This window comes from Heloderma suspectum, chromosome 11 (assembly GCF_057233095.1).
Source record: "Heloderma suspectum isolate Gila_16-S chromosome 11, 16-S_ref, whole genome shotgun sequence".
NCBI lineage: Eukaryota > Metazoa > Chordata > Lepidosauria > Squamata > Helodermatidae > Heloderma > Heloderma suspectum.
In genome coordinates, this window is record NC_139468.1 from 18,149,311 (window position 1) to 18,164,645 (window position 15,335).

At 45.3% G+C, this 15,335-nt stretch overlaps 1 protein-coding gene across 2 annotated transcripts in view; it reads left to right on the forward strand.

Moving 5' to 3' along the window:
- Window positions 1-13,462: 13,462 nt before the first annotated feature.
- ATOSA (atos homolog A) overlaps window positions 13,463-15,335 on the forward strand; it is a 60,002-nt gene continuing 58,129 nt past the window's right edge. Inside the window, exon 1 of one of the 2 annotated variants that reach the window (XM_084817069.1) lies at window positions 13,463-15,042. In XM_084817069.1, coding sequence (XP_084673195.1) covers window positions 15,027-15,042 — 16 coding nt within the window. In that variant the 5' untranslated portion in view covers window positions 13,463-15,026. The remainder of the gene's footprint in view (window positions 15,043-15,335) is intronic. The other variant, XM_084817070.1, reaches the window with a different exon arrangement.

Below are 15,335 nucleotides of genomic sequence, written 5' to 3' on the forward strand. Positions count from 1 at the left end.
GGGGGAGTGTGATCTACAGCTGCATGTACATCCTACAGATTCTCACAGGCATACACAAAGAGCAGCTGGCAGTTTTGGAGACACAAAAGCAGAGAGCAAAGTGTGCATGCCCTGAATGCAGTGGTGGAGTCAGGCAGTTTTAGAATCTGGACCCCTGCCCTTTAGATATTACTGTGAATTACTTTAAAATGTGATAAGCAAGATCTCTAAGGAGGAATAGATTGACTTTTCTCTTCATCTCCCCTCAAAAGCCCATTGTTTCTAATGTACAATAGCAGCCCCTGTGCTCCCAGCTGGTCTAATCCCACCTTACCACCTCCACAGATATACGCATGCAACGTAACCTGATCCTATGTGTATTTACTTAGAAGTAAGTCCCACTGTGTTCAGCAGGGTTTGCAAGTTGTTGCAGTATGGAGTGCTCCTGTTCAGGCTTCCTCCCAGCCAGCTAATCCTCTTCAAGGAATATTTCTTTCCATTTCCCCTGCCCCTGGTTTTCTCTCTCCCCTGCCCAACGGTTGGCATTCTGTGCCCACTCAACGTGCACAGTCCTCTTTGGGATGTTTTTAGGGGATGCCCCCTTAGGTTTTTTCCTCTAAAGGTTTTTGGAGTTCTGAAAACCTGGGGGTTCCCCTACGCCAGCTGACACCTCCCTCTTGCGTGGGGGTGATGCCATTTGTGGCTACATAAGGATCAGCACTCACCCCTGAACATTGCTAATAGAGAGAGCTTCGGCTATTGGGCGGTATAGAAATAAATAAATAAATAAAAATAAAAATAAAGAGAGTGATACTGAATTATCCAGGTATACTATTTGGAAGATACTGGAAAGGAGGGAAATACTGATGATGGTGACTTGCCAAAGAAAGATACCCATAGCAGAGATTTTTTTAAATTATTAGTCTCATGGTACAGAAGTGAGGAAGGCAGCAAGAAATACTCATGCCTTAGGTCAAATAGTGAGCCCTTGTGGAAAATTCTTGAGCATGCATGGCCTGGAATAGACTCCATATACACGCCATATAAACACTCCACCATCCACACACAAGAACATTCCCCTTTGTACTCTGAAGTTGACGATTCAAAAAAAAAAAAAGGCCACTTCAAACCACATAAAAGCCATCATCTCTTTACATATACCAGTGGAGGCTGGTTGCTCTGATTTCGATGGAGCTGTGCATCCATCCTGGGTTTCAGTCAGGACCAGCCAGAATTATAAAGGAGCTATCCAAAGTTCTGAAACCCAACACCCCCAAATGGCGTCAGCACCTTGGATAGCTCCTTTAGAGTTCTGGCTGGTTCTGACTGAAACTCAGAATGAAGTCACAGCCCCACCAAAACTGAAGCCTCCACTGACGTATACAATACATTGAGCTATACCTTTTACTTGAAAATTAAGCTATAATCTTACATGGGAGCTTATTCATGTAAGTGTGAATGGGACAGTAGCCTGAATGTCCAGATCTGACGTCTTGCACAAGCAGGACAATAATGTTCTCCTTAGCAACTGATATTCAGATCGCTAATTACAATGATAATAATAAAGGGGGCTTTCTATAACTGGCAGTTCAGCTTTTGTCTGCCCCGTTGGCAAGCTCAATAAGGAAAGGCATTCATGGGGTTCAGCCCTGTCCACAACAGAAGGAGGGGTGGGGCTATGGCAAGCCATGGTTCAAATTCAGCCCTGATTGTGGGTCACGGAGAGCCCACTATGGGCATGTCTGTTTAAAACTAAATGAAGTTTTGCAAGTCCATGATCATACATGACACTAAAAAGTACCTTTGAGCCTCCCTCCTGCTATTTGTTTCACACATGGAAGGCAGAATACAGAAAAGAACTTGAATGTACAATTTCACCAATACAGGTTTTACATTTGCTGTACAGTCAGATTTAAATAAAAGCTTAGTTAAATCTCACATGTCAAAATATCTAGTATCAGCTATAAGACACTAGAAACAAAGTGATTCTCAAGCTCCAAATTATATATCTATATCTATCTGTAAAACACATAGCTAAGCTGGCTGGGAATGCTGGGAATTGTAGGATTTTTTTCTGTCTAAACATGCATAGGATTGTGCCCTAAGAGCAGTAAGCCCTACCCTTGAACACAAATTACCCTCTTAGGACAGTGTCCTTGGAGCAAAGGACAAATTAGTGAAACTAATGGGACAGTTACAGTTAACAACCCATTAGTGTAGTTTACACTTAATGATTGTTTTAGGATATTTGGAGACTTGGGTAGCATAATAATTAAGAATGACAACTAATGACTTCACATGTGCATAATTCTGCCAATAGGAGGTTTTGAAATAACATTTATTTTATGTTTATTTCTTAAACCTGCCCTCCTTGGAAATAAGATAGAATGTAAGGGTTTTGGAACAAATTTAATTTTAATTTTAAGAATATATAATACATTTTTTCAAACAAATACATATAAGTACTATTATGTGGGCATGGGAAGTTCCAATTACTGATATCCCAAAAATTATATACTAGGAAAAAGACTTTCTGGTGGTGGAGGGAGGAATCCTATCTGGGTTGACAGCCACCTCCAAGCCTGGGGGCAACCGCCTTTCCAGTGCAGGGTGGGAGGAGGGGTGAGGAGCAGATCTCCTCCTCTTTCCCCCCGCCTGGCTTTCACAGCTAGACAGCCAACTTCAGCTGTCTAGCCGTGGGACCTTGGAGCGTGGGAAGCAGCAGCTGGCCGACACACAAGATGTGTCGTACCGGCATTTCTGACTTCCCCACCCCGGCATGCCCCCAGAAACACCTTGTTTTTGCTGCTTCGTGCTTCTCTTCCAAGTGCGGAGTGTGAGGCCATTCTGTGCTGCCTATGAGGCGACACAGGAAGGGGTGGAGGTTGGTTCTCAGGGAACCAATCTCAGAGTGTGGGCTCCGAGGTCAGTTCCCGGAAACTGACCTATCCTAGGGCTGTCTAGCCGCTGACTAGCGGCCATAGAATTGTGCCCTTAGTTTCTGAGGTGGAGTAGGGTCTTGTTCATTCCTACAGATCTCTTAAACGTCATCCATATATTGATGAGGGTTGTGAATCTGTTGGATTCTGGGCAGCATAGTCTATATAAATGGACCATATATGGATGAATTCCATTCCACCACATATGGATGAATATTCCCTTGTTTTTACACCTCCAACACATAACACTAATATTCATATATATATATATATATATATATACACACACACACACACACACATATACACACACACACACACATACACACACACACACACACACACACACACACCCCATCCATACTTTCAACATATTTCCTCTTATCCTAGAGGAGATCAATTTCATAGGTGCCTTGGATCATACACAGGGTGGTATTTTGGAACAAATTTCTGATAGATAGCAGCAAAAACAACCAAGAATATACTGAATGTAATGATGAACAAATATATGACACCATAAAATATGTGTGGGTGAGATGCCACATCATTAGATGCAGAATGTTGAAATAGCACCACTGGGTATGATTTTAGAACAGCTCACACCCCAGTCTTAAGTACTTACACAACGTAATCCTGTGCATTTAAACTTGGAAGTAACCCTGTTGATTTCAGTGGGATTAACTGTGTTTAGGACTGTAGATGTGGCGTGTGAAATTATGCTGTTTTCTAAAGTAATATATATTTTAATATTACTGTTTCAGGGTTTGGGGGCAGAGTGACACCTGACCCTATGAAAGTGGCATTCTCAGTTGGTTCATGACAAGAAAAGACAGTTCTTTCATACCTCAAAGAATGAAGAGAACAATCAACTGTATCAAAAGCTGATGGAAAAGTGAAGGAATAAGTGTAAAAAAAAATGTTTTAGGTATCACAAAAGATAGTCATCATCCTTTTCAGATTCACTATTCACTTTTAATCCCAAACTGTAGCATAAACCCTACTTCATTTTTTTCCCACCCTATATTCTCAAGATGCAGAAAGTTGAAGGAAAGGGTCCTTTAAAAAAAATTGTAAAGAAGGGGTTTTGTCAGTGCAGCTTGTCATTTGTTGTTGTTTATTTGGTCAGTCGCTTCCGACTCTTTGTGACTTCATGGACCAGCCCACGCCAGAGCTTCCTGTCGACCGTCACCACCCCCAGCTCCCCCAAGGTCGAGTCTGTCACCTCCAGAATATCATCCATCCACCTTGCCCTTGGTCGGCCCCTCTTCCTTTTGCCTTCCATTTTCCCCAGCATCAGCATCTTCTCCAGGGTAGCCTGGAGAAGATTCACATTCTCATGATGTGGCCAAAGTACTTCAGTTTTGCCTTTAATATCATTCCCTCAAGTGAGCAGTCTGGCTTTATTTCCTGGAGTATGGACTCGTTTGATCTTCTTGCAGTCCAAGGCACTCTCAGAATTTTCCTTTAGCACCACAGTTCAAAAGCATCTGTCTTCCTTCGCTCAGCCTTCCTTATGGTCCAGCTCTCGCAGGCATAGGTTACTATGGGGAATACCATTGCTTTAACTATGTGGACCTTTGTTGTCAGTGTGATGTCTCTGCTCTTCACTAGTTTATCAAGATTCGTCATTGCTCTCCTCCCAAGAAGTAAACGTCTTCTGATTTCCTGGCTGCAGTCAGCGTCTGCAGTAATCTTTGTGCCTAGAAAGACAAAGTCTGTCACTGCTTCCATGTTTTCTCCCTCTATTTGCCAGTTATCAATCAAGCTGGTTGCCATAATCTTGGTTTTTTTGAGGTTTAACTGCAACCCAGCTTTTGCACTTTCTTCTTTCACCTTCGTCATGAGGTTCCTCAGCTCCTCCTCACTTCAGCCATCAAAGTGGTATCATCTGCATATCGGAGATTGTTAATGTTTCTTCCAGCGATTTTAACTCCAGCCTTCGCTTCACCAAGCCCAGCATGTCGCATGATGTGTTCTGCGTACAGGTTGAATAGGTAGGGTGAGAGTATACAACCCTGCCGTACTCCTTTCCCAATCTTAAACCAGTCTATTGTTCCGTGGTCTGTTCTTACCGTTGCTACTTGGTCGTTATACAGATTCCTCAGGAGGCAGACAAGATGACTTGGTATCCCCATACCACCAAGAACTTGCCACAATTTGTTATGATCCACACAGTCAAAGGCTCTAGAATAGTCAATAAAACAGAAACAGATGTTTTTCTGAAACTCCCTGGCTTTCTCCATTATCCAGCGGATATTGGCAATTTGGTCTCTAGTTCCTCTGCCTTTTCTAAACCCAGCTTGTACATCTGGCAATTCTCGTTCCATGAATTGCTGGAGTCTACCTTGCAAGATCTTGAGCATTACCTTACTGGCATGTGAAATAAGTGCCACTGTTCGTTAGTTTGAACATTCTTTGGTGCTTCCCTTTTTTGGTATGGGGATATAGGTTGATTTTTTCCAATCTGTTGGCCATTCTTGTGTTTTCCAAATTTGCTGGCATATGGCATGCATCACCTTGACAGCATCATCTTGCAAGATTTTAAACAGTTCAGCTGGGATACCGTCATCTCCTGCTGCCTTGTTATTAGCAATGCTTCTTAAGGCCCATTCAACCTTACTCTTCAGGATGCCTGGCTCTAGTTCATTGACCATACCGTCAAATCTATCCCCGATATTATTATCCTCCCTATACAGATCTTCTGTATATTCTTGCCACCTTTTCTTGCTCTCTTCTGCTTCTGTTAGGTCCTTGCCATCTTTGTTTTTGATCATACCCATTTTTTGCCTGGAATTTACCTCCGATGTTTCTAATTTTCTGGAAGAGGTCTCTTGTCCTTCCTATTCTATTATCTTCTTCTGCTTCCGCGCATTGCTTGTTTAAAAATAATTCCTTATCTCTTCTGGCTAACCTCTGGAATTTTGCATTTAATTGGGCATATCTCCCCCTATCACTGTTGCCTTTTGCTTTCCTTCTTTCTTGGGCTGCTTCCAGTGTCTCAGCAGGCAGCCATCTTGCCTTGTTGGTTTCCTTTTTCTTTGGGATGTTTTTTGTTGCCGCCTCCTGAACAATGTTGCGAACTTCTGTCCATAGTTCTTCCGGGACCCTATCTACTAAATCTAGTCCCTTAAATCTATTCTTCACCTCCACTGCACATTCATTAGGAATATTAGTGAGCTCATATCTAACTGATCTGTGGGTCTTCCCTATTCTCTTTAGTCTGATTCTAACTTGTGCAATAAGAAGTTCGTGATCTGAACTACAATCAGCTCCAGGTCTTGTTTTTACCAACTGCATAGAGGTCCGCCACCTTTGGCTACAAAGGATGTAGTCAATCTGATTTCGGTGTTGACCGTCTGGTGAAGTCCATGTATAAAGTCGTCTCTTAGGTTGTTGGAAGAGAGTGTTTGTTATGCACAGTGAGTTGTCTTGGCAAAATTCTATCAGGCTATGTCCTGCTTCATTTTGTTCTCCCAGACCATGCTTGCCTGTAATTCCAGGTGTCATTTGACTACCCACCTTAGCATTCCAGTCTCCTGTAATGAAAATAACATCTTTGTTTGGTGTACTATCCAGTAGGTGCTGCAGATCCTCATAGAACTAATCTACTTCTGCTTCTTCAGCATCTGTGGTTGGGGCGTATATTTGGATCACTGTGATGTTAAATGGCTTACCCTGAATTCGAATTGAGATCATTCTCTCATTTTTTTTATTGTATCCAAGCACTGCTTTAGCCACTTTATTATTAATTATGAAGGCTACTCCATTTCTTCTGTGGTCCTCTTTCTACAGAAGTAGATCTGGTGGTCATTTGATGTGAAGTGGCCCATTCCAGTCCATTTCAGTTCACTGACACCCAAAATGTCTATATTTAATCTTGACATCTCCCCAGTAACCACATCCAATTTGCCCTTGCTCATAGATCTTACATTCCAGGTTCCTATGGTGTGTTGATCTTTAGAACATCGGATTTGTCGTTCACCACCAGCACCATCGGCTGCTAGCCGTCCTTTCGGCTTTGAGCTAGCTGTGTCATCACATCTGGGGCTAGTTGAATTTATCCTCTGTTCCTCCCCAGTAGCATTTTTGACCATCTTCCGACCTGGGAGTCCCATCTTACGATGGTATACCGACATATCTCTGGTTGTACTGATCCATTTAGTTTTCATGGCAAGAATACTGGGTTGAGTTGCCGTTTCCTTCCCCAGGGATTGTATTTTATTTATTTATTTATTTATTGCATTTATACCCCGCCTTTCTCCCTCTCGCAAGGAACTCAAGGCGGCTTACATTATCCTCCTCCTCACCGTTGTATCCTCACAACAACAACCCTGTGAGGTAGGTTGGGCTGAGAGTGTGTGACTGGCCCAAAGTCACCCAGTGAGCTTCCATGGCCAAGTGGGGACTAGAACCCGGATCTCCCGGCTCCCAGTCCGTGACTCTCACCACTACACTACACTGGCTCTATTTAGTCTAACCTCTCTGCCATGACCTTCCCATCTTGGGTGTCCCTTCACGGTTTAGCTCATGACGTCATTGAGGTGCTCAAGCTCCAGTGAAAATGTACGGCTAAATTATTATTGGCTAAATATTGGATGTAAAGTAATCGCCTCCAATATGGCAGATAAAAGGAGATGGACACAAAACAAAAAGGTGATTGTCTCACAAAAAGTAAAACCACAGAAGATGAAAAATACCAAAGAAAACGGAGTAAATACTTAAGTGAAACAAGAAATTGAAAAGCAAATATTTTACATAGTTTAAAATTTATCTTAGGCTGCAATCCTATACACCTGGGAGTGAGCCCCATTGAACACGCTAGGACATTACTGAGTAGATATGCATAGGATCGCACTGTAATACACAGGATTGTTCAGAATGAAAATGATTACAAAGTGACAACATGTCCAGATGAAAAAATCTGGTTAAAGGTGCAATCCTATCCATGTGTAGACAGAAAAAAGACCTACAGCTACCAGCCTGGCTGGCTGGCTGGAGGCATGCTGGGAGTTGTAGGACCTTTTTCTGTCTCAACATGCACAGGATTGCAACTGAACTTGATTCCTTTCAAAGAATAGCTAGATCTAGAAGTCTACAGAGGTGAAGGCCAAACTGATTGACAGCTGGCTGGTCACCAAATTCATTTCCCCAACTCTTTATCATGAACTAGATTTGAAGTGAATCTCAACAATTTATGGAAGCAAAATAGCAATTGTGATAACAATCCTATGGTTTGCCAATGCTGGTAATGATATCAAGCTCTTCAAGTAAAAGGGTTGGCCCAAGACATTTTGCTGCCTGAGGCAAAGGCCAAGATGGTGCCCCCCTCCCATACCATGTGCAAAAGCCAACCAGACTAGCAGTTGTATCTGTAATTCAGCACTAGTAATAGTACACTGTCCTCCCCTGCTCTTGAGGGAAGCAGGCTAGCTTAGAGGGTAAAAGATAGGTTGCATGGTGCACAGACATACAGTTCCCCACCTCAGGACAACAACCACAGACACCCCCCCCCATGAAATATTTTATGCTGATTTTAACCTCTTTTAAAGCTGTGAGGCTCTGAAAACTCAATATTGTGTAAGCATGCCTACATGATTCTTTTGTCACCTTTAAGACAATCAGCAAAATCCCCCTGGCTATTTTGCTCACCTGGACCTATGATAGCCATCAACTCCCATCCTTTTCTCACATCAGGAAGGAAAGAGGAGCCCATTCTCTTCTTTCTTCCCTTAATGTCTGACACCTAAAAATCCATTATCCCACATCCATGAGCAATCTTGGGAGAAGCATTTGCTTTGTTTAACTTATATTAATAAATCCTGAGAGATGAGGGTTAAAAACATCAACCCAAATTCATAAAACACACGGAGAGGGAGAGAAGGAAAGACAATTCCTTCCATCTTTTCTCTCAGAACAGTGCCCCTCCCTTTTCCTCTTCTCTATCTCCCCATCCTTTCCAGAGAAGGAGCTCAACAGAGCTTCCCAGCACTTTACAAATCAGCAGATATAGAGAAGTAAATCTTTGCATTATCTTGTTTTCCTTCTAAGTGGTCCATACTCCCAATTATTCTCTTTCCCTCCCCTTTTCCTAATATTTCATCCCCCTCCAAACTCCAAAAGACCTTGAATTTGGGAACTCCCTGTTTCTCTTTTACGCCTTTCCATCCCCTTTCTTCCCAAACCCCTGCATTTGTTTGTTTGTTTATTTCTATACCGCCCAATAGCCGAAGCTCTCTGGGCGGTTCACAAAAATTAAAACCAAACAACACACAATAAAACAATTTAAAATGTATAGAACATTAAAACCACAATATAACAATACAACCACAATAAAACCTAGCAGCAGTGCAGGAGTTTAAAATACAGATTTAAAACAGCAAAGCTAAAAATTTAGAAAGCTAAAATGCTAAAATGCCTGGGAAAATAAAAAGGTCTTCACCTGGCGCCGAAAAGAATACAATGTAGGTGCCAGGCGAACCTTACTAGGGAGCTCATTCCAGAGCTGGGGTGCCACAGCAGAAAAAGCCCTCCTCCTAGTAGCCACCCGCCTCACTTCCTTTGGCAGGGGCTCACGGAGAAGGGCCACTGACGATGATCTTAAGGTCCGGGCAGGCACATATGGGAGGAGGCGATCCTTCAGGTAACCTGGCTCCAAGCCGTTAAGGGCTTTGATTGTTAACACCAGCCCTTTGAATCGGGCCCGGAAATGGACTGGCAGCCAGTGCAGCTGGAAAAGTACTGGCGTAATATGAGCTCGCAGGCCAGTCCCTGTTAACAATCTTGCTGCCCTATTTTGGACCAGCTGAAGTTTCCGGACCGTTTTCAAAGGCAGCCCCACGTATAACGCATTGCAGTAATCCAGACGTTCTAACCCCCTCCTCCAAAACTTTCTGACTATCCCCACAAAGAGTCTGTTTCTCTCCCCCACCCCCATTCAAATTATCCCAGGCTGAAACTTCTTTCTTTCTTCCCACTTTCTCCCCCTTCCTTCATGATCATACACACACTCCACACTCCTTGCTAGGAGTTAAAACTGCTCTTTGAGGTGCCACACTTCTATCAAACCTCTTTTAAACACAAACACACACACACACACACACCCCTTACTAGAAATAAAACCCTTCTGTTTTGAGCACACACACGCACACATTTTCTTATGCATCCCAGTGCACCTAGCTTTACTATTGACTTTAAATGCTTGATTATCTTTAACCTTCTTGGTGTTAATGTATTATTCTAATTCCCCAGATGTAGGTATGGTTCTAATTCCCTTGATGTGTGATGTTAATTCATTTTAAATTCTTCTTTAATAAAAACGATGTACACAACCCCACTAGGTAAATTGTCTAAGAGTGTGACATTTACCATTCTGGTGATTAAGAAAATACCTAGTAAGAAATGACTGAGCACAAGATGAGCAATGACCACAACTGAAATATCAACAAACAGCAACACTGCTAATGCCAGTGGATTTAAAATATGAATGCACAAGGGTATCCTCACCTTTTGCAGTGCCTCTACTGTCCATATCTATGTGGCAAATAATACCCTGGTACATTATCCAAAATGTGCTGGGATCTAAGCATGATCTACACTGTTATGAACTCTTACTTGGGCATAAGCTTCATTGCATGTGCTGCCCAATTTTATGCTGAGTTGGGTGCGCTTGAGACCGTTGCTTTTTATGTGTGCCTAATTCGGCTTAGGAGTGAGTTTTGGTGGGACTTCTGAGTAAAAATATATAGTATCAGGCAGTTTTAGGCATTTATTTTTGTACCAGAATAACTAGATTTGTTGTTGTTGTTGTTCAGTCGTTCAGTCGTGTCCGACTCTTCGTGACCCCATGGCCCATAGCACACCAGGCCTTCCTGTCCTCCGCTCTCTCCCAGAGTGTGCTTTCATATTCATTGCATCGGTGATGCTATCTAGCCATCTCATCCTCTGCTGTCCCCTTCTCCTTTTGCCTTCAATCTTTCCCAGCATCAGGGTCTTTTCCAGAGAGTTTTCTCTTCGCATTAGGTGGCCAAAATATTTGAGCTTCAGCTTCAGTATCTGTCCTTCCAATGTAGTGTCAAAAGTATGCTAGACCCAGTATCGAACACAGAACTATCATACTGGGACCTGTAATGAAGACAGGGATGGTGAGAAATGGATGAGTAGTGAGAATACGGTTGGGAAGACAAAAGTGTCAGTGAAGGAGCAAGTAAAATGAAGACTACATTAATACTGATCAAGTTTTACCAAATAATCTTGGGGTGGGAATGTGAAGTCTGAAAAAGTTTTGCCCATAGGAGAAATGGGCAGTTAAGGGCACAATCCAATGCCTGTTTGTTCAGAAAAAAGTCATACAACTCCCAGCATGCCCCAGCCAGCCATGTTAGCTGGGGCATACTGGGAGTTGTGATACGTTCCATGGGGTTTTCTTGGCAAGAATAGTGGAGTGGGTTGCCATTTCCTTCTCCAGTGGACCACATTTTGTCAGAACTCTCTGCCATGACCTGTCCGTCTTGGGTGGCCCTGCACGGCATAGCTTATTGCTTCACCACCTTACCTGTCTCCTGAGAAACCTGTACGAGGGTCAAGAAGCAACAGTAAGAACTGGACATGGAGCAACCGATTGGTTCAAAATTGGGAAAGGAGTACAACAAGGCTGCATATTGTCACCCTGCTTATTTAACTTATATGCAGAGTACATCATGAGAAATGCCGGGTTGGATGAATCACAGGTCGGAATTAAGATTGCCGGGAGAATTATCAACAACCTCTGATATGCAGACGATACCACCCTAATGGCAGAAAATGAAGAGGATCTCAAGAGCCTCTTGTTGAGGGTGAAAGAGGAGAGTGCAAAAGCTGGTTTGAAACTCAACATTAAAAAAACTAAGATCATGGCATCTGGCCCCATTACTTCCTGGCATATAGAAGGGGAAGAAATGGAAGCTGTGACAGATTTTATTTTCTTGGGCTCCAAGATCACTGCAGACGGTGACTGTAGCCATGAAATTAAAAGATGCTTGCTCCTTGGGAGGAAAGCTATGGCAAACGTAGACAGCATAGTCAGAAGCAGAGACATCAACTTGCCGACAAAGGTCTGTCTAATCAAAGCTATGGTTTTCCCAGGAGTAATGTATAGCTATGGGAGCTGGACTATAAGGAAGGATGAGCGCCGAAGAATCGATGCTTTTGAACTGTGGTGCTGGAGAAGACTCTTACGAGTCCCCTGGTCTGCAAGGAGGTCAAATCAGTCAATCCTAAAGGAAATCAACCCTGACTGCTCATTGGAAGGACAGATCCTGAAGCTGAAGCTCAAATATTTTGGCCACCTAATGCGAAGAGAAAACTCCCTGGAAAAGACCCTGATGCTGGGAAAGACTGAAGGCAAAAGGAGAAGGGGGCGGCAGAGGATGAGATGGCCGGATAGCATCACCGATGCAATGAATATGAACTTGAGCACGCTCCGGGAGAGAGCGCAGGACAGGAAGGCCTGGCGTGCTATGGTCCATGGGGTCTCCAAGAGTCGGACATGACTGAACAACAACTGGGAGTTGTAGGACTTTTTTTTCTGAATAAACAGGCATAGGATTACACCCTACTTACTTTTAGATTCTGGCCTTAATGGTCTTGGGGTGGGAGTTGGTCTTTAGATGGTGATGTGTGTATTATTTCAGTAACTTCAAAATGTGGTGAGCCAGCCCTGCTGCATTTGGGGGCCCTCCTGCTCATTCTGCTGAGCGGGGCCCTGGCCTTCTGCCCCCAAGTCCTACCCTGATGGCACCACTGCTTAAAGAAGCGCCTCTCACATTGCCTTCTGCCCCATGTTAAGTGTTTGGAAGACGTTTGCACCAGCCATTACTGGTTGCACTAGGCTTTCCTAACGTCTCTCTTCTGCACAACATCAGGCAAAAACCCCCCGCAGGAGAAGAACAGACTAGTTCGTTCTACTCCGATCGAGGGAAAAGCGGGCGTGTGCGGTATAGAGAAAGATAAGGGCTGTTTTGGTCTCGCGCTACTCACAACAGGCCTAACTTTTTCCTCGGGCTTCCGTTGCTATAACAACGGAGTTCCTCGCCGGGCTTAGGAACAAGGAGAGGAAGCGGCGGGCAAGCGATTGGCCATTGCCGGGCCACGTGACCTCGCGTGTGCTTTTTGACAGGGCGAAAGAGACCAGAGAGCGGCGCCGAGGAGGAGCGGGGCAGGCCGAGGGGGGAGAGATGAGCGCCGAGCACGGGAGAGGTCCGGATAGGCAGGCGGCGTTCCAAGCGGGTCTTGGCGCTGCATGGGAGGCGGGGCGGAGATCTTCGTGACTTCCCCCCACCTCTCCCTTTCCCCCGTTCCGCTTTCTTGCTTTTGAGTTAGGCCTCCCTCCCCCTCCCCCCCCCGCCGCGCAGGGGTTGATTCACTCGCTTCTCTCCCGGTTTCGCACGACGCCACAGCCTGGAATGCGCGCGACTCGTTCGGCCGAAGCCAGAAACGTGTCAGGAGGAGGAGGAGGAGAGAAGAGTTAGTCAGCAGCAGCAGCAGCAGAGGAGGAGGAGGAGGAAGGAGAAGAGGAGGAGGAGGGCACGACCGAGTCATGGAAAACACTCTGCAGCCGCAGCGAGAGCAGCAGCAGCCTGGAGGGGAGGAAGAGGCTGCGTGCTTAGGGTGAACCGATCCGGGCGGGTCCGGGCGCCGTGTGTATGCGCGAGGGGCGCGCACGGAGGGCTGTCGCGGCAGCTCCTCGCCCCCTCGCCAGAGCCGCCCGGGCGTAGGAGACAGGGAGTCACACAGGAGGAGGGGGAGAGAGAAATATGAGGCCGCGGCAGCCCTCCTTGGCTGACGGGGCGTAAGGGGAAGGGAAGAGGGCAGCGGCGGCCCGTCCGGCCGAGAACACCCGGGGGCGGTTGCTGAGGGGTCCGTGCGCGCGGAATGCGCGGAGGTCGCAGCCAGGCGAATATGGGGCAGGTGTGGGTCTGAGTGGAAGGGAGGAGGACGGCCGGGGGGGGGTGTCGTTTATTGGCCGCTGCGTGCGTCAGGCATATTAGGCTAGGGGACGGGGGGGGGCAGGAGCCACCTCACGCTCTCACGGGCGGCCATCGCGGGGGAATATTTGTGGGGAAGAGCAGAGGAAGGGGGCTGTGGCCGTTGCTATCAGGTTTAGGAATGAGACGGTGAAATAGCCCTCCTTCCCTCCCTCCCTCCTTTCTTCTTCCCTTTCCTTCCTCTCTCTCCCTCCCCCCCTCTCTCCCTCTCCCCCCCCCAAAAAAAAATTCATCGATCGGGTTGTGTAAGGTGAGGGTCGAGTCAAACCAGGGAAAGAGGGAATTTGCGTGCAGCTCAGTTCAGACGCTGCTGTTTTGCGCCACTGAGGGCAGAGCGGCTACAGCGGACAGGGCGAGCGGCTGCTGGTGTGTGTCAGTGTGCTTTTGGGGACTAAGGAACGAAGTGCGCAAAGGCTGCTTGTCCTTTTTAGGGTTTTTTTTGTTTTTAGCGCTCTCTCTCTCTCTCTCTCCCCCCCCCCCCCAGTTTTACGACCATGATCGTCAGCGACTGTTGCTAGACTGTTTTTATTTAGACTAGAGGCGAGCAGGGAATTGGGGAGAGGGAGGTCGGAAGCTCTGCCCTCTTCCTGGCTGACTCTGTAGAACAGGTAAAACGCCATGGACTCCAGCAGCCTGGCTTGACATTGCCTTGAGGCTCTGTGATTCAGAGCCTTTGATTTTGGTGTGTGTGAGTGTGTGTGTGGCGGGGGGGGGGGGGAGTTTAGCTTTTGTTGTCTAAGCTTTTACCCTGGCAGGTTATAAATAGACCTGTTCAGACGCTGTGTCAAGGAAGGACACATTGGCAAGTTCTAGGGAGAGGGGGAGAGGGATAGAGAGAGACTGGCAGTGCTTAGCCTTTCCCCCAGCAGACTGCTGCTACCACCACAATGAATGCCAGGAGGAGGCCTAGTTGCTACCTATTCTTGTAAGCTGTTAAAGATAAGGCCTGGATTTTATTCTGTTATTCCTACAACATCAACAAAGAGCGAGAGAGAAATCTAGCTGGAGGCAGCATCAGTGAGACTACAAAGAGAAGGAAAGAAAGGCCTCTTTTGCTGAGTCTTGTGAGAAAAAAACTGGAGTGAAAATGAAGCCAGACAGAGGTAAATGATTTAATAAACATTTCAATTTATAACATTTTCATATTGGACAAATGGCTTTTTTAATAGATGGTAATATTATTGTGAATGTAGGTCCTAGTCCTTCCTGACAAGAAAAAGAGTGAGGTGTTTGAATCCTATAAAAAAGGATTAATGCTTGAAAGTGATAAGAGTATTGTTGGTGTCTACATTTTTTTAAAAGGTGGTTGTGCAAATTTATTGGATTTACTTCATCAATCAAGAGCTGGGAGATCGAAACTCATTGTGGAAAACACCCTTTGCCTTGGGAGATAGTA